Source organism: Capsella rubella, unplaced genomic scaffold (genome assembly GCF_000375325.1).
Source record: "Capsella rubella cultivar Monte Gargano unplaced genomic scaffold, Caprub1_0 scaffold_3, whole genome shotgun sequence".
Classification (NCBI taxonomy): Eukaryota; Viridiplantae; Streptophyta; class Magnoliopsida; order Brassicales; family Brassicaceae; genus Capsella; species Capsella rubella.
Window position 1 is genome coordinate 5,649,080 of NW_006238921.1, and position 20,272 is coordinate 5,669,351.

Below are 20,272 nucleotides of genomic sequence, written 5' to 3' on the forward strand. Positions count from 1 at the left end.
AAGAAGAAGACAATCTATATTTATCTGAAATCATAAACACAAATATTATCCAGTAACTCATAGAATTACCGAAACTCGAAAATGATCAAATTCACTATATAAATAGTTTTAAGAGTCTAATTTGGTATGATTGCAAGTTTTGACCAACAATATATGAAAAAATTCTCCAATGGTACAGTATTACTATAATTGTTTTATTTCAATGCTTTATATGTACGATTATAATAATTAAAACCAGAATACAAATCTTTTTTTTCTTCTGCTTTTACCAGAAAACAACGTGTTATGTTTTTATATCAGAAATAAATAAATTAAAAAAATAACCTCGGAATTAAAAGCTCCATGAGGTGCAGTCTATAAATAACAAGTCTCACATCCACAGCAGAGAAGCAAGTATCTCTCTCTCTCTTTCTTAAACGCGAGTACGAAAGATGACGTCACTGAACAGCTCATCGTCACCAACTTCATCGTCATCGGACCAATCTGATGCAACTACAGCTACTACTGCAACAAGCACCCACTTGTCTGAAGGAACTCCACCCAGAGAAAACACAAGAAAGAGACAAAGGGACTGTTCTTCTTCTTCTCCTAAGCATCCTGTTTACAGAGGTGTGCGGATGAGAAGTTGGGGCAAATGGGTCTCTGAGATCCGACAACCTCGCAAGAAGACTCGTATCTGGCTCGGCACTTTCGCCACCGCTGACATGGCGGCTCGTGCTCATGACGTCGCTGCTCTCACCATCAAAGGCTCCTCCGCCGTCATTAATTTCCCTGAGCTCGCTTCTCTCTTCCCTCGTCCGGTCTCATCTTCCCCGCAGGATATCCAGGCAGCCGCCGCAGAAGCAGCCGCAATGGTGGTCGAAGAAGGAAAAACGTCAGAGACAGAGACAGAGACAGAGACAGAGACGTCATCGGAAACACAGCCGCCGTCGGAATCGTCAGAGGAGGAGAGGCTGGAGGAGATCGTGGAGTTGCCTAACATTGAAGAAGAGGGGAGGTACGACGAAAGCGTGACGTCACGTGCTGATATGGCTTATTCAGAGCCGTTGGATTGTTGGGTGTATCCTCCGGTATTGGATTTTTACGAAGAAATCTCATCAGAGTTTAATTTCGTGGAGTTATGGAGCTTTCCTCCTCATACGGAACTGATTAATTAATCACTAATTACGTTAGTTAATCATATTGTTGTCACATATAATAATAATGTAATACCATTTGTTTTCGTACGGGATAGGTCGATTCGTATTGGCGTAAGTTGTAATATAGGCTAGTACACATACAATTATTGTAAAATATACTCATGTTTATGTACATATGTAATATATACAATTATCGTAAGTTTGGATATGGAAACTATTCCTTACGCAATGTTCTTGTACTTGTTTTGAATTAATTAACAAAGCCAAAATGTTTTATTTTATCTCTTTGTTAACGTATAAAGAGTCAATGGGTCATTCTTTGTTTCTTCTCCACCAGTCAATGACCCTCTTCTCCAATGCTGACTGACGTGTTTATTTAGATATTTTTATAAGTTTTGTGATGAAAGAGTTCGAATCTAAAACACTAATATTATAAGCCCATAAAATTACTTTCCAGTTTACGAGATTAAAGATTGTTTATCTCTAGCTAAGCAATAGCATGTCTTATAAAATGATTCCAGAAGCAAGAAATTTATATGATAGTTAGGTAACTGTGCGAGTTTAGGTTGGAACATAATTTTTTTTTAAATGATAGTTAATTACGAGAGAATGCATTACACAACACGCTAAAAACAATTCCAATGAGGTACACCGTCCAGTCTTTTTTTAACTTGTAAAATATTTTGGCTTTGTTTTGTTAACTTATTACTCATTATTTTCCAAATAAAAAATCATTCTAATAATGATGGTGTAAATTACAAATGAACAAGTTTCTGATAATTAAAAAACATTTAGAAATAACCAACGTATAATTTCACAGTGGATAAAACTTCAGTCCCTTATTCCGACCAACAGAACTATAACGGGTAAGTAGTTTTGTTTTGTCTTTTTTTTTTTTTTGTTTGGGGTCACGGGTATATTGATATTCACACCAAATTCCAGTATTCGTTTTGTTTTTTACCAAACTAATGAAGCCATTGGCCGAAAAATTAATATAAAACGAATAATTCAAATGTAAAAATGCACTTGTATTTTCATAAAAGGTGGGATTACAGTTCAAATTCCATTTTCAATTATCTCTTTATTTTGAAACTATTAACGTGGTAATGGTATATTATTAGTCTTCTCAAACACGAGTGTGTGTTTTTTTCTTTCAATTATTTAGTATTTTGAAGCGTGTTTATTTTTAGGTTAACTATATATAGATACTTTAATTGAAACGAGCAACCAGAGAGAAGAGACGAGTCAAATATTGCCGTTGTGGACCTCTTTTGTTGTTTGTCAATTTCTTTTGACGAATTCAATTTATTTTATTTTTTTTGTTTCTACCGTTGTATAATTACTTTGGCACCTAATTAAGAAGACAGAACCCAATGGAATCGTGTTGAAACTATTTACAGAGTTTATTTAATATGAGAATTGCAAATAAAATAAGATGGGTGGGGGAGATCAATAATAGAGACTAAGCCATTAAGGTAACCAATGAGGAGATTATGTAAGTAATTTGGTAATCTGGTTTAGTAAAAAGAATTAAAATTGGTAACACGTAAATATCATTTAGTTGTCAAATCTTGCAAGTCAAATGTTATATGCCTTGTAATATAATCAAATAGTTTTTATGTGTTTATCGACCAACCTAATGACTCTTGATTTTGATTCTCATCAATTTGCTATTTCACCTAAAAGGCATATCCCAAAAAATCATACATTATCCATGTGCCATTTTTCAATGTCTCTGATCAAATTCCTTTCTAGATTAAATAAGCCCATGCTTTACATCACTGGTTCGTGTCACACATGTCTGAACATTCATTAACTTATGGTTTTTTCTTTTCTTTTCAAAACTGACCATTCCTTCGATATGGATGAAAGGGGAATTACTATTGAAGCTCAAAGAATTATCTAACATACACTAAAAGATTACAGAGGAAATACAAAAGATCAAGCTCATTGCCTCTAATTGGTTTTCATAATTATGTTTGTTGTTTATACCCTACGTTTGCCCCGAACTGTGTCTTTCTTCTCCAAAATATAATCATCTTATGAACTGTTTCTCGAGGTAGTCATGTCCAGTTTCATCACTGTCTCTTCTAGCTCAAGCCGTTTGATTTTCCTGAGTTCAAGGATGCTTGGTGGCATTGGTTTAATGGAGCCATAGAGCTCAACAAGAGTGAAGAATTCTTGTTTCGTAAGACTTTTCTTTTGAACCAGTTTCTGTACCACCTCGTCCATGAGCGTCCGGTTCCTTCCAAGAATCTGGTGTATGCATTTTGTTAATTATATTTTAACAGACCCAATATAAAGGAGATGCTGTTATACAGATTTAGTCGATTTAGAAGTCTCTTTTACCTCTTTAGCACGCTCATAACACATCTTTAAAATCCGCAACGCCTCCGTATCAATATCCTGCACACCCAAGTCTTCAAATATGAGACTTGTTTATTGGAAATTGAAGCGAGTACAACTTAAGATATGGCCTTACGTTAATTCGGTCAGTCACCCAGAAGTTATTCAAGCCATGATGCTTATCAGAAAGACCACCAAGAACCAATGATCGAGCAGCTGATCTTGCATTATCCGATGTTTCAGCCCATATCGTGCTTAGCTGGAACAAATCATTAGCAAAGACTGGTAACTAAAAAACACTACTGGAGAAAAGGAAATTCACAGATCATATATCTAGATGAAGTTTCTGATGCAGTGCCATGGTTAAAGGGGATCATATGTCTCACCTGATCCTCACCATACCACAGTTCATCTGCAGCCCGAGGTGCTAACTGAACAGTGATGTGATCCAGGATGGATTGTCGGCTGCATATAGACAATGAAAGGACATAGATTAACGTAAAAATCCTGTGTGTAATCAAGAAAGTAAATCTGAATGATTAAAGCTACGAACCTAAGCATGCCTTCCTTAAATTTGATATGATCCATCTTCACGCGGACATAACCTAATTCTCTACCAGCTCTAGGGTTGATCGTCAGCTGGTCAAAGTCATCACAATGTCACAATGCGGTAGAACAAAAAGTTGAAGCTTCGATGTTAGTAAGGGGAGGGGGAAGAAAGATTTTAGAAACCTACAAATTCTATATTCTTCATATCAGGAAAATTCACTGCTGTAACAGCCATAGCAGCTTCATTTATAGCAACTTGTCGCCATGTCTCAGAGCTTCTGTCTTTTCTATCTAACATTCCTCTTTCTTCTATTTGTGCAGCTTGAAGCAAATCATCTGTTGTCAACTGCATTAGAGTTACAGAGAATATATGATTTCTCAGTCTTTTACTTGCTGATATCAGTAATAAACTTCTCAACTTATTATTAGCCTACGCAGCTTCTCGAGCACGACGTCCAAGAGCTTAATCCAATTAAACACACACTATGTTACCATATGGTACACGATCCTAACATTCAAAACCAAACACATCCGGAAGCAAAAGCAGATGTAACCAATTGGGACTAAAAATATTAAATTCACCTCTGTTCTTCCATCACGCATCATATTAATTGCTGCTATCTCGACGATATTAGCAAGCTCTGCTCCAACCATGCCATCTGTCATGCTAGCAACTGCCATGTAGTCCAAATCTTCAGCCATTGGCTTCTTACGAGCATGGACCTAAACAGCCAAACCAAAACAAAGATATAGCTTTGGACCGAAGGACAAAACTCAACGTTACAGAACACCTTTTGCAAATTTACAAGTTTAAGAATACAATAACACATACACCAAGCAATTACCTGCAGAATTTCCATCCGTCCAATAAGACCAGGTTTAGGGATAAAGATTTTGCGGTCAAACCTTCCAGGCCTCACAAGGGCAGGATCTAAAATGTCTGGTCTGTTTGTGGAAGCGATGGTAATGACCTCTCCCCTTCCTTCAAAACCATCTAAAGAAACAAGGAGCTGCAACACACAAAAAACGAATAAATTTTCATCATGTAGAAAGAAGAAAACTATTACACAATCTAAAGTGTTTGGAACCTGATTAAGTGTGGCATCCCTTTCTTGTCCTCCAGAACCCTTTATCAACCCACGTTCCCTTCCAACAGCATCTAGTTCATCAATGAAGACCACAGATGGAGCCTGCAGAGAGACCACCTAAATATTAGCATCTGGAAATAGACTGGATCCTCACGATACAAATGGGAGAATCATTAAAAAATCAGCCAAGAGGTAATATGCTTTACTATTTAATAAATGCAACTGAAGGGGAGAATTAAGTTCCACACTTAACACATGCAAGAAAAATTACAAGACTCACATTCTCTCTAGCTTCCTGGTACAATGCTCGAACACGAGAAGCACCAACACCAACATATATTTCCACAAACTGAGATGCAGAGATCGAGAAAAAATTCACTCCTGCTTCACCAGCTACAGCTTTTGCTAGTAGAGTTTTTCCCACCCCAGGAGGCCCACATAAAAGAATACCACCTGAAGAAAAACACGAAATTAAAGAGATGGTCATATACTTGGTCAAATAAGCTCATACCAAATACTTGGTGACATAAAACGGAATTTGTCACAACATCAAACCTGGAATCTTGACACCTCTCCTGCGGTACATCTCTCCATGAGTAAAAAACTTAACGATTTCCTCGAGTTCAAGACGAATCTTCCCAAGCCCAGCAACATCTGTAAATTTCACATCCACACCCCTCTCCAGATACTCAGGTAACCTCTTATTTGATGCTCTTCTCACACGTGCGCCTGATTTCATGAACTGCATTGCCATCTGTAAGTATGGATTTTTCTCCCCTGTTCCTTCTTCAACCTCCTCATCCTCTTCCTCAATTCCTTCCATCTCCCTCTCTAATTCCCTCATTTTCTTCCTCTCATCTGCTTCTGCCTTTTCGATCTTCAACCTGTCTTCATAATCTTTTTTTTGCTTCCTATAGTTAAGCACCACCACACGATAAAATATATAAAAGAACACCAATCCAAGAGCTGTAGCCACATTAGGATCCTGAGCTAATCTTGCCCACATATCAGCCATATCTCGATAATTTCTCCTCGCCTCACGCAAAGATTCCTCATATTTCTTCTTCCTAATTGCTTTCCTTTTCTTCCTCTCTTGTTGTTTCTTCTGCGCCTTCATAGTCTTTTCCATCATCTCTCTTTCCTCTTTCATCCTCTCAAGCTCCTCCTTCCTCTGCCTCTTGAAATCCTCCCTCATTTTCTTCAGTTCAGCAGCACGTTTCGACTCTTCTTGGCTTAACCAACGTTAACATATAAGCAGGCACATTCCACAAAAATCCTAGATAAGGAGACGGAATAGGAGGTCTCTTAACCGGAGGGCTATAAGCATTAACACACGCAACATCGATCCCTAACTCATCCCATTGTTCCCAAAACCTCTTATTACCCTCTAAAGAAGGCAACACAGTCCTCAGTACTCTAGAATCCTCCAAAACTACTAACACAGGCTCTGCCTTTTGCCGCAAAGTTAAATTAGGAGGCTTTATGACATGCTTGAGCTTACCTTCAGCCTTTAAGCTTAAAATGTCAGTGTAAGGTATACGATTGGAAACAACAGGCAGATCTTTGGACCAAGCTTTAAGCTGCTCAAGAGTCAAAGCCTCCTGAGTTTTCTTCTGAGATTTCTTTCTCTCCGATACCTTCGCCGCAGCAAGTGACGGTTGGGCCAGAGAAGCGGAGATTACAGTGAGTGTAATGGGTATAGCGAGAAGATTGACTCGGCTTGATTTCGCTTTTTCGTTCTCACCACCATCATCATCATGAACATCATTCGTAGCTGAATTGCTTTGACATGAAATTGATGGGTAATTTCTGGGCAATCTCAGGATTCTCTGACGGTTTTCCGGTGAAAGGAATTGAGAAGGTGGCGATGAAGGTAGAGGGAAACGACAAGCCATGATACAATTCGAGTTAAAGTAGTGATGAATTCAACTTACATGAGGAAGTGAACAGATTGATCGCCATTAAAACGTCGAAACGAGCTTCATTTCCCAGTCTAAAGAGATAGAAGAAAAGAAACAGAGAACACAGAACCGTGGTATTGTAAAATGGCTTCTTAAAGCCCAATAACCAATGTTAAGCCCATTTGGCTCTTAACTTAAACTTTCAAACCCAGTCGCGAAAAGTAGGCGTTCTCTAATCGTGACGCGGTTGCTTTTGAATTATTTTTAAAAAGCATACTTTATTTTGTCGTTTATATGAAACTTGGTCAACATAATTTCAAAACAACTTCGGAATTCGAAGATTTTAGCTGACATCGATTGAAACAAACAAACAATTCCAAAAATCAACACAGATGATTATTGTAATGATGAAACAACATTGAAGTACAGAAGGTAAAACAGTAAAAATTGGGTCTAGTGACTCTCGCGTGAGAGACAGAGAACGTCGAGAACAGAAGAAGCGGCGAGGAGGAGAAACGCGAATAAGGCAAAGACGACGGAGACGGCGAGGTGGTCACAGAAGAAACCGAGAGATTTGCAGAAATTTGGAAGAGGCATGTGTCTTATTCCTGTTCTGTTCATATTCGTCACTCCCAAAGCCGCAGATCCTCCACTCACCATCGCGTATCCCAATAACTGATCCGCAACGAAGCAAAACCATGCTTGTGTTCTTGTCGGAATCACCGGAGATTTTCTCATCAGTCTAGTTCCACTAGTAATCAGTTGGAACAACGAGTAAAGAACCGTCGCCGATGAAACCACCACTAGATATCTGTTTAATGTATCGAATGCCACGTGAACAAAAATATTTCACTTATTAGTTATTACTCACTCATGGTTTTGAATGAAATTTGGAATTCGGCTTACATTAGAGAATCTGAGAGAGACCAAACGGCATGGAGCTGAAACTCGAAACCGTAGAGAGAGGTCATGCTAGTCTCGCGGGCTGTCACCATTAAAGTCACAGCAACTGCCGATACGGCCATGCACATAGCTCTGAGGGCAACCATTGCCATGTCATTGCGTCTTCCACCGCCGTGGTAGTTATCCTCGCCGTAAGTGGTGGCTGTGTGGACCACGTCGCGGATGTCAAGCTTCGTTTCTTCAATCACAACGGTCGAAATTTGTTTCTGCTCTGCTGCTTTCGCCATTGTGAGTTTGTAACGTCAATTAATTCCTTACACGAGAACCACGCCACAGACGGGATATATAAGCACAAAACATGCTAGACACGTGACTAGCTTTCTAGTGCAAGTTCAAAACACTGCTCGTGAGGCTTCTCAGGTCCGACTATGTAATCAGTGTCTTTCAAGAATTCGTAATGGTGGTTCGTTCTGCACGAGGCATGACCTCAGTCTGCTCAAATACAAACAACAATAAAACAGCTAGAAGGGGCGAGATCTTTTATATTTTATAATCAGATTTGTACCGAATTTTAGCTGTCGTCAATACAAAGACAAATTTTGGAAACACGTTACAATTTGAATTTTGATCATGCTCTAAAATTTACCTAGCCACTCTGCTCTCAAACTTCATATAATCTTGTGTAAAGATGAACCACTCGGGAAATGACAACCAAAGAAGCTTTAAACACTGAACATCAAGTCTAAGAACTTTGAGACCATCGACTTAGATGGGGAGGCCATAGCACCACTGCTGGGTTGAGCGGGGAAAGCAGCGCTACCATTTTGCAAGAACTGAGGACGTGATGAGGGTCGAGCAGTGTCCCTAGTGGATGATGGTGGAGGTAAAGGCATGAATCCTTGGTTGTTAAGTCTCTCGTTTAACGCTTGCTTCTGTATCGGGTCTACTGGCTTCACTCCTACTATAACCACTCCATTAATCATCATCCCAGATTTGTTCAGCGCTTTATGTGCATCAGACCGGTTCTGCATAAAATACACAGACCATTGTTCAGATCCGTTATTTCTTTCATAAAGAAGATCTGATTAGATTATCATGTATGATGACCAGTCTAGAATGACTATGAATGCTTATCATCATGCATCAAATGTATTTGAAGGGAAGAAGAGTAACCTGGTAGAGGATGTTCATCCAGTTAGCATTCCTTGGACCAGGAACATGTTTCAAGATCATACCACACTTTTCAAACTCCCGTAGTACCAAATTTGTATCACCTGGAGAAAATCTGAAAGCAGTTATCATGATCAGTTCTTAAGATCGAAAAGATGGGAAAAGATGGGAGACAAACACAAGACACGGCACTTCCTAAAGTTATTATCAATGTAAAGAGTCAGGATTCCAATTCCCAAAACTAAAATCACAATCTAAAGTTGGTATTTGAGCATCATTAGCATAATTCAAGTACTTGGTGCACCTAGAATTTCATAGTTACATGATGGTTGGCAAATGAAGAGGTAAATACAGCATATAATTATGAATAGTTCTCTAAGATTAAAAACATGGGGGACAGACACAAGATAAGGCACTAAATAACACTACCAAGTACCAATATACCAGTTACTAACCATGTAACTAAAATTTCAGAGCCACAAGAATGTTGAAAAAATCAAGAACATTTGCAACACCAAAGCAATACTACAGATAAACGGTGAAAAGAGCGATATAGCTTAAGTGATCTTACCCATAGACAGTGACCCACTCTTCCTCATCAAGGTTTCCAGTGGGTATGATCTGCCTCTGAACCTCTGGCCTAGCAACTTCTCTTGGCGGTGGAAGAGTGACCAATGCACCTGGCTGAACCACACCTTCTACTGGAGATCCCTTACCTTTATCATCCTGCTCCATACTACTACCTGCCTTTGGCTGCGACCACCAACTCGGACTCCCTGAAACTTGCTGACTCTGTTGTGCATTCAGTAGAGAAAAAGAGGGGCTTGCTTCCAACTTTCCTTTACCAGGAGTTACAATATTTTTCCCAGAACTCTGGAAAGGCGTTCTTCTGTCAGATTTGACATCTGGAGACGCTGAGTAGTCCGCAATACCTGACTCAGGAGAAAAGTCTGACAAGTCATCCAAAGTGTTCATCGGAGGAGGTGGAAGATCCGACCCTCCAAAATTCTCACGCCATAGTGCAGAAACCGCAGCTGCTTGGCCCGGGCTCGAGAATTTCCCTCTGCGTGCTGAAACAGGAGAAGCTAAATCTTGAAAAAGCAGAGATTGCCTCCCTGATTTAGGAGTCCTGTGAGCTGTAGTATTCATCTCTACTCAACAAAGTATTATTATCTCCCTGCAAAGACAACAATCAATTTGTTTTACATCAAAAAGTTCATCAACATCACTTACGCTACTCTAATCCGCTCAATCAAAATTTCATAGTTCAAGCCAATTCCTCGCTATGAATGAAAACTAATGTAAGAGTTTCTAATAGTAGTAATCGCTAGAAAAATGAGAACAAGCTCGAGAAGATCTAGAGTTGCCGGACTTGATTGTAAACTCGAATCGTTCAATCAAACAAGAGGGCAGTAAGATTCACGCTAATAATCGAAGACGTAAGCAGATAAGAGTAACTACGGTATCTAATAGATGGGTAGAGAGAGAGAGAGATCGAGCAAACCTGAGGATGCAGATGATGATGATGGTGTTCCTATTCACGCTTTCGAAATCCCTGAAGAAAAAAAAAGCTCAGCTTCGAGCTTATGGGCGCGGAGGGGAGGAAATGGAACCCTAGAACCAAGATTCTAAAAATCGCTAAATTCAAGCGCCTTGCGAGGGAATGACGAAATTAGCCTCGCGTTTGCACAGTAGTGCCGCGATCGACTAAACTTGGGCCAATCTGCAAGTTTTCGGCCCATAAGCTTTTCTTCAACATATAAAATTGAGTGGCACTTGGGATGAAGGGTAAAACTACAATCAAATATCCTCAATCATCCACCATGATGTCAAATCAAATGTTTGTAAGCTAATTAGAGTTGTAATTTTTCTCATTAATAAATAAGCAGTATGGGGATGTGAATTGATGACATAAACACAAATCTCCAGCATAGTTAGCATCCTTAAAATGTGAGATTCCTATTAACATGAATGCATCTTGACTTTTTTTTTGGCAGCATATCCCTTAACTTAATTAAAGAGAGATCTTGTTTGTTCAAAAAAATAAAAATTTAAAGAGAGATCTTGAGAAAATTTTGACAAATTCTTTCCCAAAAATAAAAGAAAATAGTTAAGCTAGAATACAACACCGTTTTGAAGATGTAAAATAAAAATTGCCGCGTCTTTTATATTCTAACGGTTATATAAAAGAAAATTGCGACGTTAGTTCGATTCAAATTGTCATTTTCATCGTGAATTGTTTGATGTGGAAACCATACAGTTCAAATTGCGTTTTGATTTGTTATTAGCGCAAACTAGTGGTTTATTAAGTATAATATTTTCATTTGCGAATCTCAATTTCGAGAACCTTGAGTTCTAAATTTATTTATTTCGCAGTGTGCAGGTTCACATCTATTCTAAAACGTGATTTGTTTCTAAAAACGCCAAACGCGGTCTTGTGGTGGTGTGTCCGCCAAAGGAGCTGGGGGGCACTATTGGGTCAGAGAAAACGCACACGCTCGTCGCGTGAGAAAGGTCAAGCTTTTGAAATACTTTAGCGGCGCGCGATTTGCTAGGCGAGAGACATTTTTTACTTACACAGCCTCCGAGGACATCCGATTGTCTCGTCAATCAATCTGGTCATCAGAAATGGAGAATCTACTGGCCAATTGTGTCGAGAGAAACCTTAGCCAGTTCATGTTCACCAATGCCATCTTCTTCTGCGAACGTCTTCTTGCTGAATTCCCCACTGAGGTATTCCCAATTTCGATTTTTCCAAATCGTAGCTTCGATCACATTCTTTTGTTTCATTTCTGTTTCTCTTCCGGTTTGATCTGATTTACTAGCATTGTCTCTTTTGGAAGGGAGATTTTTTTCACTTGTTTCTGAATTGACAATTCTCGATTTATGCGGAGGCGGATTCTGGGTTTTTTTTTTGTTTGTTTTGGCTCTAAGGAAGTGGAATCGAGAGGGCCTGATTTATGATTTCTCCGGTGGGATGCAGTTCAATTTGACTGAACTGTATTATGAATTTATGATTCCGGCTTTATTTTGTGAATTTTCTTCCGGCATTTAGTTTTTTTTTGTTTTCTTTCAAATTGGAGTATGTGTTCTTCGACTTCTCAATCATGTATCTGTTGTTTATTTTGTGGTCAGATTGTCCACTTTGGAATTCTATGTTATGTTTCAGTTGAGATTTGTTTGACTCAGAATTTCACATTCCTTAGTTCTTCCTTGTTATGTGATTCTGATGATTGACCTTCTTCATTTATGCAGGTGAACCTGCAATTGTTAGCTAGGTGTTATTTGAGTAATAGTCAAGCTTATAGTGCTTATTACATCCTCAAAGGTACTTGCGTTATTCCATAACTGTGCTATATTTGAACATCTCATATATTGTTTTACATCTGTTTGGAAACACTAAACTTTGTTTTACATTTTGAAATCAAAGGTTCAAAAACGCCTCAGTCTCGGTATTTATTTGCATTCTCATGTTTTAAGTTGGATCTTCTTGGAGAGGCTGAAGCCGCATTGTTGCCTGGTGAAGATTATGTTGAAGAAGTATATTGCATTACTTATAAAAAATTCTCGATATCAATATGGATATTACTGTCTTTTGGTTGTGAAAATTGGCAATTTCTCACTAGTGACTTCTGCATATTTTTTAAAGCAGGTTCCTGGTGGAGCAGCTGGGCATTATCTTCTTGGTCTTGTATATAGGTGACGGCTTTTTTTCTTTGGAAATTCTATATGTGATATTGTTGGCTCCCGTATGCTTATATGTTTAGTACTTCTCTGTCTTGGTATACTGATGCTGTAATAAGCTTTAATCATTTGCTGCATCTCTTACTGTAATGGAACAACTTTCCTATGCTGGCTGCACTTCATCTTTAGTCTATGTATGCTTCAGAATACAAATCCCAAAGAGAGAAAAACAACAATATTGACAGTCTATATGGATTTTTCTGTAACCCTCAATATGTTTCATTTGCTAAGGCTGATGGTGTTAGCTACTGACGTGTGGTACTCTTTGTTACATGCTTCCAGATATGCTGGGAGGAAGAACAGTTCAATAGAACAGTTTAGGATGGCATTATCAGTGGATCCATTTTGTTGGGAAGCATATAGAGAACTTTGTAGTTTAGGTAAGTGAAAGCTCCGTCTGAGTTATGTATTTATCAGTTTATGTTTGGGTTAGTCCATCTGGAAATATGGGGCAAAATATTTATTTCTCTTGCGTTCTGTGATTACCTTTTCAGGTGCTGCTGAAGAAGCTTCAACAGTTTTTGGAAATGTTGCATTGCAGCGTCTTCAGGAAACTTGTGTCACTCAAAGTAAAAACTTCTCAGAAGGTGCAAACACAGACCGTCTTACAGATTCTGATAAGGCCTCAAAAGATACAGGTTTATGGCGAACAGAACATGTGCCAGGAGAGAACCAACAAGATCTTAAAATTAGGCAGCTTGGAGCAGATATTCCGCCAGATACTGACAGGCAACTTAGTACTAATGGATGGGACTTGAACACACCTTCTCCAGTGATTTCACAGGTGATATAATTAACTCGAGCTAGATTGAAAAGTATTAGTTACTGTTGCTAGCATAAAATCCTCAGTTGTTGAAATGTGTATAATCTGCTTCATGAGCTATATTTCCTTTCATAAGGTAATGAGAAGTTTGTAAGATGCTTCCTTATCTCTAAGTATATATATTGTTTAGGTATTGGATGCCCCACCACCTCTGCTTCATAAGAATAGGTTTCGTCCAGCAGTGGAAGGATCTTTGATGTCTGTACATGGAGGGCGCGGGATAAAATTCAGTGAAGAAATGTCAGCAGAGGTTTTATATCTGAAATGAGCTTTAAGTGCTTTCAATCCGTGTTTTCTTTGCATAAGCGTTTTCTCATTATTGCATATGCGAACAATGATCATCTAGCATTGCAAATATTCTAACATAAAGCTTCTCCATCTTGTTTATGTCTTCTAACTCTATGGCTGGACAATCTAAAGTTACTTGATTTATTGGTCTTCTTTTACTTCCCCTATCTTGAAGGCTCCAGAAGGGTCTGGGCGTCGCCGTAGTGCTAGAATAGCAGCAAGGAAAAAGATTCCTATGTCGCAGTCATTTGGTAAAGATTCCCATCGGTTGCAACTTTCACCTTCCGAGTCAAACTGTGTACCTTCTCTTTCATCGATGATTGAAAAATGCAGAATCCAAAGCAGCAAGGAAGGTAATATTTTCCTCTTATATATATATATTTTTTTAATGTCTTCTCGACCGAGCTACAGAGCATCTACTGGTTATAACTTTTGAATCCTTTTGAGGAGAAAGTTAGATCTCTATAAATTATGTAAATATTTACATGACAAATTGACAATAAAACTTGGCCATATGTGTCCGGCGGTTGCTGATACCGTTATTCTTAAATGATTCAGCAACGACGTCAGGCCAGTCTATAAGTGACATTGGAAGCTCTGTTGATGATGAGGAAAATAAAAATCCTAGTGAATCTTCCCCTGATAGGTCCACCCTCATTTCTGGAATCTCGGAAGTGCTAAGCCTTCTGAAAATTCTTGGAGATGGCCACAGGCATTTACTTATGTACAATTGTCAGGTACTTTATTAAGAGAATGTGCGTATGGGTTCATATTCTTCAATTTAAATTATCTGCCTAATAGTTAAACTATCGATAAGCCAAAATAACAAAATTGGATACTACTGCAGGAAGCTTTGTTGGTATTTCAGAAACTATCTCTGAAACAATACAATACACAATGGGTTCTCTCGCAGGTGATAATAGGAGTAGCTTTTCCTGAGGGCTGTTTTATTGGAAATTTAAGCCAGCTTAAATGATCATATCATTAGTTCATTGACCCTTTTCTAATTTCCTTTTGTTGGCGCTGAACTAAAAATGAGAAACGTTTTGACACAGGTTGGAAAAGCATATTTTGAGCTACAAGACTACTTCAATGCTGACTCTGTCTTTACTCTTGCTCATCAAAAGTATTCTTATGCTTTGGAAGGAATGGATACGTACTCGACGGTTCTTTATGTGAGTTATTGTCATTATTTACAAAATTTCCTGCAATTTATCATGAATTGTCCCCAAACTAACATTTGAACATGATGTTGACTGTGAAAGTTACTGTTGCGATGTCAGCATTTAGAACTTGATTTTGGAATCGACTTGCAAGGACTTCTATGTTATTGTTTGACTTTCAGTGATTTCGTGTCTTTGTTTCTGAAGCACCTGAAAGAAGAAATGAGGTTGGGCTATCTGGCTCAGGAGCTGATTTCAGTTGACCGCCAATCTCCAGAATCCTGGTATCATTCTTAGAATCTCCGTTAACAATATGCTCTCCCAACTTCGTTTCACAAACCTGCATGATCAACCACATATGTCTGTATCAAGACTTTTATACCCAGAGCTTTAACCACAAACTGTTAATAGAAACCAGCTTTTGTCACAAGCTTATCTCAAAATCTGAAACTGCAGAGTTTTTCTTTTTTTTGGATTATTTTTCTGTAATGACTGTGGTAGCAATGTGAATTGCAGGTGTGCTGTTGGGAACTGCTACAGTTTGCGTAAGGACCATGATTCTGCTCTGAAAATGTTTCAGAGAGCTATCCAACTAAATGAAAGATTCACATATGCGCATACCCTTTGTGGTCACGAGTATAATTCTTTTCGATGTGTCTCTCTGTTTGTCTTACTCTGCATATAACCATGCATGTAAAGTAATAGCATACGGTCTCACCTTGTCTTCACAGGTTTGCTGCATTGGAAGAATATGAGGATGCAGAGAGATGCTACAGGAGGGCACTGAGCATAGATACAAGACACTATAATGCTTGGTACGGTCTTGGAATGACCTACCTTCATCAGGAGAAATTCGAGTTTGCCCAGCACCAATTTCAACTGGCTCTAAAAATAAATCCAAGATCTTCAGTCATCATGTGTTACAATGGAATTGCTTTGCATGAGTCAAAGGTTGGTGCCTGATATATACTATTCACGTCAAGTCTTACTTATATCTCATAAGATTGAGATAATATTTTGCAGAGGAATGATGAGGCGTTGAAGATGATGGAGAAGGCTAAACTCACTGATGCGAAAAATCCGCTCCCAAAGTACTACAAGGCTAACATATTAGCCAGCCTAGGTGATTATCACAACGCCCAGAAAGAATTAGAAGAGCTGAAAGAATGTGCTCCTCAAGAGAGCAGTGTCCATGCTTTGCTTGGCAAAATATACAATCAACTAGAACTATATGACAAAGCTGTGTTACATTTCGGCATTGCTTTGGATTTAAACCCTTCTCCATCTGATGCTGTCAAGATAAAGGTTAAGACTCCTTCACCCTTTTTTTTTTTTTGCTTCACAATCATCAATCATAGTCACATTTTGGCTTTAGGTTTAATAATGGTTAATTAATCAAATTGTTATAATGTCTTTTAAGATAAATCTTTTCAAGGTTTGATGGAATTTTCTTCTCTGCGTATACAGACTTACATGGGGAGGCTGATAGTACCAAACGAGTTGGAGACGGACGAGAATTTGTAGATTCATTGTGCAGGTAAATGTATACACCCGTATAACCCAAACCCTTCTATACTTCTTTTCTCATCTCGTGATAGGATTAATCCTAATACCAAACTTTGCAAATTTCACTAACTGATTATAATATTAGGGGTAAGAGTAACTACAGAAATTTGTATAGAGTTGGGTTGAAATTTGCATTTCTTTATTGAAATTTCTTTATCAACAAATTTTTTTTTTTTTTCTTCCTTGGCCTAAATTTGTGGCACTCATTCCACCAATGGTAACTATCTGGTGAAGGGTTTAAACTTTTCAGACAAAGTAGAAAGTTAAGTTTATAAAGATAAAAGGTTTAGCCACAGTCCCAATACTATAGTGTTTTTATTCAATCCTTTTCATAAAAAAAGAACCTTTAAAATAAAAAAAAGATGTAGTTGTAAAGCGTATATACCATCATAGTAGAAAGCCAAGTCATCTTATTAAAAAAAACCCTCCACTAGTTAAATTTTGTATGTATGCAAATTTATTTATATATAGGAAAGCACGACCTAATATCCAAATATAGATGGCTATAATACATAGTGCAATCTAAAGTACAACTAAAGTTGATAAAAAGAATTCAAAATTTTCTCCTTACTTTTGCATTATTTGGGTAATTGAAATCCTAAAGCTAATTAACAACATATTAAAAATGTTTGTGTAATGTTCCACGTTTAAGTACTTCTTTCGTAGAAAAGTCTGTCTTTTTCTCTCCTCTATATAAATCCTACACACATTGATCCTTAGTCCATAAGCAAATATCAAAGCCAAAAAAAAAACAATAATCTCCTTGTCTCTCTATCTCTGTGATTCTAAAGATGGAGAAGAATATACCAATAAGCAAGAAGCTATGGAACATCGTACGTTTTGTCATGTACATGTTACACAAAGGCATTTCAAAGCAAAAGCTCCTCGCTGACTTTAACGCCACTCTCAAACGTGGTAAGAATCTCATGTTCCACAACCGTCGCCGCGTCCCAGCAGCCTCCACCACCGTCACGTCCCAGCCGCGGCGGAAAGAATACGAGTTTAGCTGCAGCGACACTCCTAACTACTCATTCCCCTTTAACATTTCCGCTTTCAAGAAGAAGAGTCACCACAACAGCCTCTTCTCTTGTGGTCATGCACCACCGACCCTCGACGACGACATTTCCTCCTCCAGAGCCGTACTAGAGCTCCTGAACGGCGTCGGAGATCATGACCAGCAGGGAAGCAACACGCCTGCGGCTTTGTCCATCGAGGCCTTGACGACGTTATCTCCTTACTTGCCAGGGTTTGGACGGAGTAGCCCCTCCGTGAGGCCTTTACGGGTAACGGACTCACCGTTTCCGCTACGGGAAGATGGTGACGTGACTAACGGACATGTTGACAAAGCAGCGGATGCGTTTATAAAGAAGTTTTATAAGAACTTGAATCAGCAGAAGAAGATGATTGAGTTCTCACCCAATTAATATTTCTCTATATTTCTCTTCCTAAATGCTTTTCTCTCTTTTTGCCTCATTTAGTTCGGAATTTGTAATAATTAATATTCTTGGTTGGAGAAGGTGAGATTATTTTCTCGTTTCTTGATAAAACTAGATTATCATGAATAAAAGAAATTATTCGGGTGACCATTTTCTACATTCATTTAGAAAATGTAATGGATTGTTAAAGAGTATCTTCTTTGAATTTACGAAATATGCAACTGATGAGATAAAAACATTCGACACTTAAATCAATAGAAATTATAAATCATCCTTATGTGTATTTTTCCTCAAATCTATTGGGAACATTAGTTATTTTTAATTTTGTAACGTGTGTTTATCAAACAATAAATTCAAAAACGTCGCTATATATATCTTGGTTGCGTATGTGAGGAGGACGTGACCGGAAACCAAATCCACGTAGAGTAGATCGAGGAACACGTATGTACTAATGTACATGTCATTGGCCAACCGATGATTGTGTCTCATCTTAGCAATTTCGGCCGGATTGATACTGTGTTTGAAGAGTTATACTTACAAAGTATATATGCGTATAATCTCATTGAATTTTATTTTGCATTTCAATTATTATAGATATGAAAAAAAAAAATTATATTTAATTTGCATGTAATAATATAATCGTGCATGTATGTATAAGAAGAGAAAAACAAACTTTTATCTGAAAAGAAGAAAAAAACTCGGTTGTACATCATAAAGCCGGTAAAAGAGCCAATGCGAGCAAGCTGTTTGGCTCTTTCCTTAAAGCAAAAGAAAAGAAAACAAAAGGTTAACTTTTTTTTTCTCTTTTAATTTCTTTTCTAAAAAAATTGTTTTAATTTTCTCTTTTCCACTTGTTAGTTGTTACGTTTAAATATTTCAACTCTTCTTTTGTAGTTTTCACTAGCTTGAACTCTTTTAGTTAGTCACGAGACAACAAACTCTGCCACAATCCACGAAAAGCCAAGGAGTCAAAATTGATAAAAACTTCTTTTTATGAGTGAAAGTGACTATATTATTAACTCAAATCTCTTTCGATTTTCAAAGCTTAAACTATGGAAAGCGGATTTGTTCATGTTCTTCCCTTATTTGATTTGGTTTTAGACTTTTAGTGTGTTCGTCTTCCCTTAGTCGATATGCAAAAGTGATTTGATAGACATAATTAATCATTAATCATATACGCAATTGATACACAGCTCATATAATCCAACAATATCGCTTATCTATTTAAACTTATAAGAAATGCAATTATTTAGTTAGATTAGGTCTTCTCGAAGAACATCTAGATGGCATAAGCTTTTGTGAGATGGATTCCTTTAATATATGTTTGATTTAAAAGAAGATTTGTAACGTATAATTAAAGACTTGCTTCAAATGATTTGTATGTTCTTATTGGATAAGGGCGTAACGTCTTTATTGTATCTAGCTATTGTTATTTTTGTATCAATGATAGTGCAATATACTTTGAACTTTTTTTTTAATATTAATTTCAGTACACGATAGCTGGAGTTTGATTCTTTCAAATTAACGTAGCGTTTTGTGCTTAACAAACTACACATAAAACAGCATATACAGTATACATATTATCAAACATAATTTACAAATCCTAAATCCAAAAACTTATGCATTTAGACTTAAAATACAGTCGCCATAATCACAAACTCAAGATAATCGAATGAACGAAAATAAATTTTTAAGACAAAAATGAAAATTTCCAAATTCGCAATTTTAACAATATTTTGTGAATATTTTGGATAAAAATGCCAATTCCTTCATTTAAAAATGTTACTTAATTGTGGAAGTTGACTTAACAATGGATGCATTTCAGCAAAATGAACTCAAATATGATAAATTATTTTGGTCATTGAAAAGTTTGGATGTTATTTTAAGGATTCACTTGTATAGTTCAGTATTGTATAACGGCTACTGAGGCTCAGCTAAGCCTCGATATCTTCTTTGGGCCTCACAATCATTATTTCTTTGACCCAGGAGCTTCCTTCAAGCCTCAAATTCTAAACTCTGGGCAAAAAGAAACAAAAGTATCCAAACTTTAACGTCCAGATGACGAATCTGTGACATTATGATTTCAAGTAATCGACGTGTGCTCTCATTAAAAGTGTGAAAAGCTACTAAAACTCGAGAAAAAGTTGTTAATGTTG

General features: G+C 37.6%; 6 protein-coding genes across 9 annotated transcripts; 3 read left to right on the top strand and 3 right to left on the bottom strand.

Moving 5' to 3' along the window:
* The first annotated feature begins 376 nt into the window (after positions 1-376).
* Positions 377-1,420, top strand: LOC17892290 (ethylene-responsive transcription factor ERF036). Its single transcript, XM_006298373.2, has one exon. The coding sequence runs from the start codon at positions 432-434 to the stop codon at positions 1,155-1,157; it is 726 nt and encodes a 241-aa protein (XP_006298435.1). The 5' UTR covers positions 377-431; the 3' UTR covers positions 1,158-1,420.
* Positions 1,421-3,001: 1,581 nt separating this feature from the next.
* Positions 3,002-7,130, bottom strand: LOC17891719 (probable inactive ATP-dependent zinc metalloprotease FTSHI 2, chloroplastic). The gene is given in 12 exon segments (XM_006297116.2): positions 3,002-3,395; positions 3,489-3,545; positions 3,622-3,744; positions 3,872-3,950; positions 4,039-4,124; positions 4,222-4,380; positions 4,617-4,757; positions 4,880-5,044; positions 5,123-5,224; positions 5,403-5,575; positions 5,678-6,348; positions 6,350-7,130. Coding segments are annotated over 12 exon segments (2,640 nt in total). The 5' UTR covers positions 7,018-7,130; the 3' UTR covers positions 3,002-3,179.
* Positions 7,131-7,337: 207 nt separating this feature from the next.
* Positions 7,338-8,341, bottom strand: LOC17892636 (CASP-like protein 3A1). Its single transcript, XM_006299113.2, has 2 exons — positions 7,930-8,341; positions 7,338-7,834 (listed from the first exon to the last, which is right to left on the bottom strand). Exons 1-2 carry the CDS (start codon positions 8,211-8,213, stop codon positions 7,477-7,479), a joined length of 642 nt encoding a protein of 213 aa, XP_006299175.1. The 5' UTR covers positions 8,214-8,341; the 3' UTR covers positions 7,338-7,476.
* Positions 8,342-8,454: 113 nt separating this feature from the next.
* Positions 8,455-10,711, bottom strand: LOC17890935 (nuclear pore complex protein NUP35). Its single transcript, XM_006298052.2, has 4 exons — positions 10,601-10,711; positions 9,668-10,273; positions 9,100-9,211; positions 8,455-8,951 (listed from the first exon to the last, which is right to left on the bottom strand). The coding sequence occupies exons 2-4, from the start codon at positions 10,243-10,245 to the stop codon at positions 8,649-8,651; spliced, it is 993 nt and encodes a 330-aa protein (XP_006298114.1). The 5' UTR covers positions 10,246-10,273; positions 10,601-10,711; the 3' UTR covers positions 8,455-8,648.
* A 641-nt stretch (positions 10,712-11,352) lies between these two features.
* On the top strand, positions 11,353-16,982 carry LOC17893585 (cell division cycle protein 27 homolog A). 4 transcript variants are annotated; one of them, XM_023786732.1, is made up of 16 exons: positions 11,353-11,829; positions 12,352-12,424; positions 12,527-12,636; positions 12,746-12,795; positions 13,123-13,220; positions 13,335-13,624; positions 13,794-13,913; positions 14,127-14,304; positions 14,510-14,688; positions 14,799-14,864; positions 15,007-15,126; positions 15,322-15,398; positions 15,631-15,750; positions 15,846-16,065; positions 16,138-16,419; positions 16,582-16,982. In XM_023786732.1, exons 1-16 carry the CDS (start codon positions 11,725-11,727, stop codon positions 16,636-16,638), a joined length of 2,145 nt encoding a protein of 714 aa, XP_023642500.1. In that variant the 5' UTR covers positions 11,353-11,724; the 3' UTR covers positions 16,639-16,982. The 4 variants fall into 4 exon arrangements, with proteins under 4 accessions (XP_023642500.1, XP_006300250.1, XP_023642502.1 ...); XM_006300188.2 differs by having other exon boundaries at positions 11,354-11,829; positions 12,749-12,795; XM_023786734.1 differs by lacking the exon at positions 11,353-11,829 and adding an exon at positions 11,903-12,068.
* A 489-nt stretch (positions 16,983-17,471) lies between these two features.
* On the top strand, positions 17,472-18,279 carry LOC17890587. Its single transcript, XM_006298479.2, has one exon. The coding sequence runs from the start codon at positions 17,472-17,474 to the stop codon at positions 18,102-18,104; it is 633 nt and encodes a 210-aa protein (XP_006298541.1). The 3' UTR covers positions 18,105-18,279.
* The last annotated feature ends 1,993 nt before the right edge of the window (positions 18,280-20,272 follow it).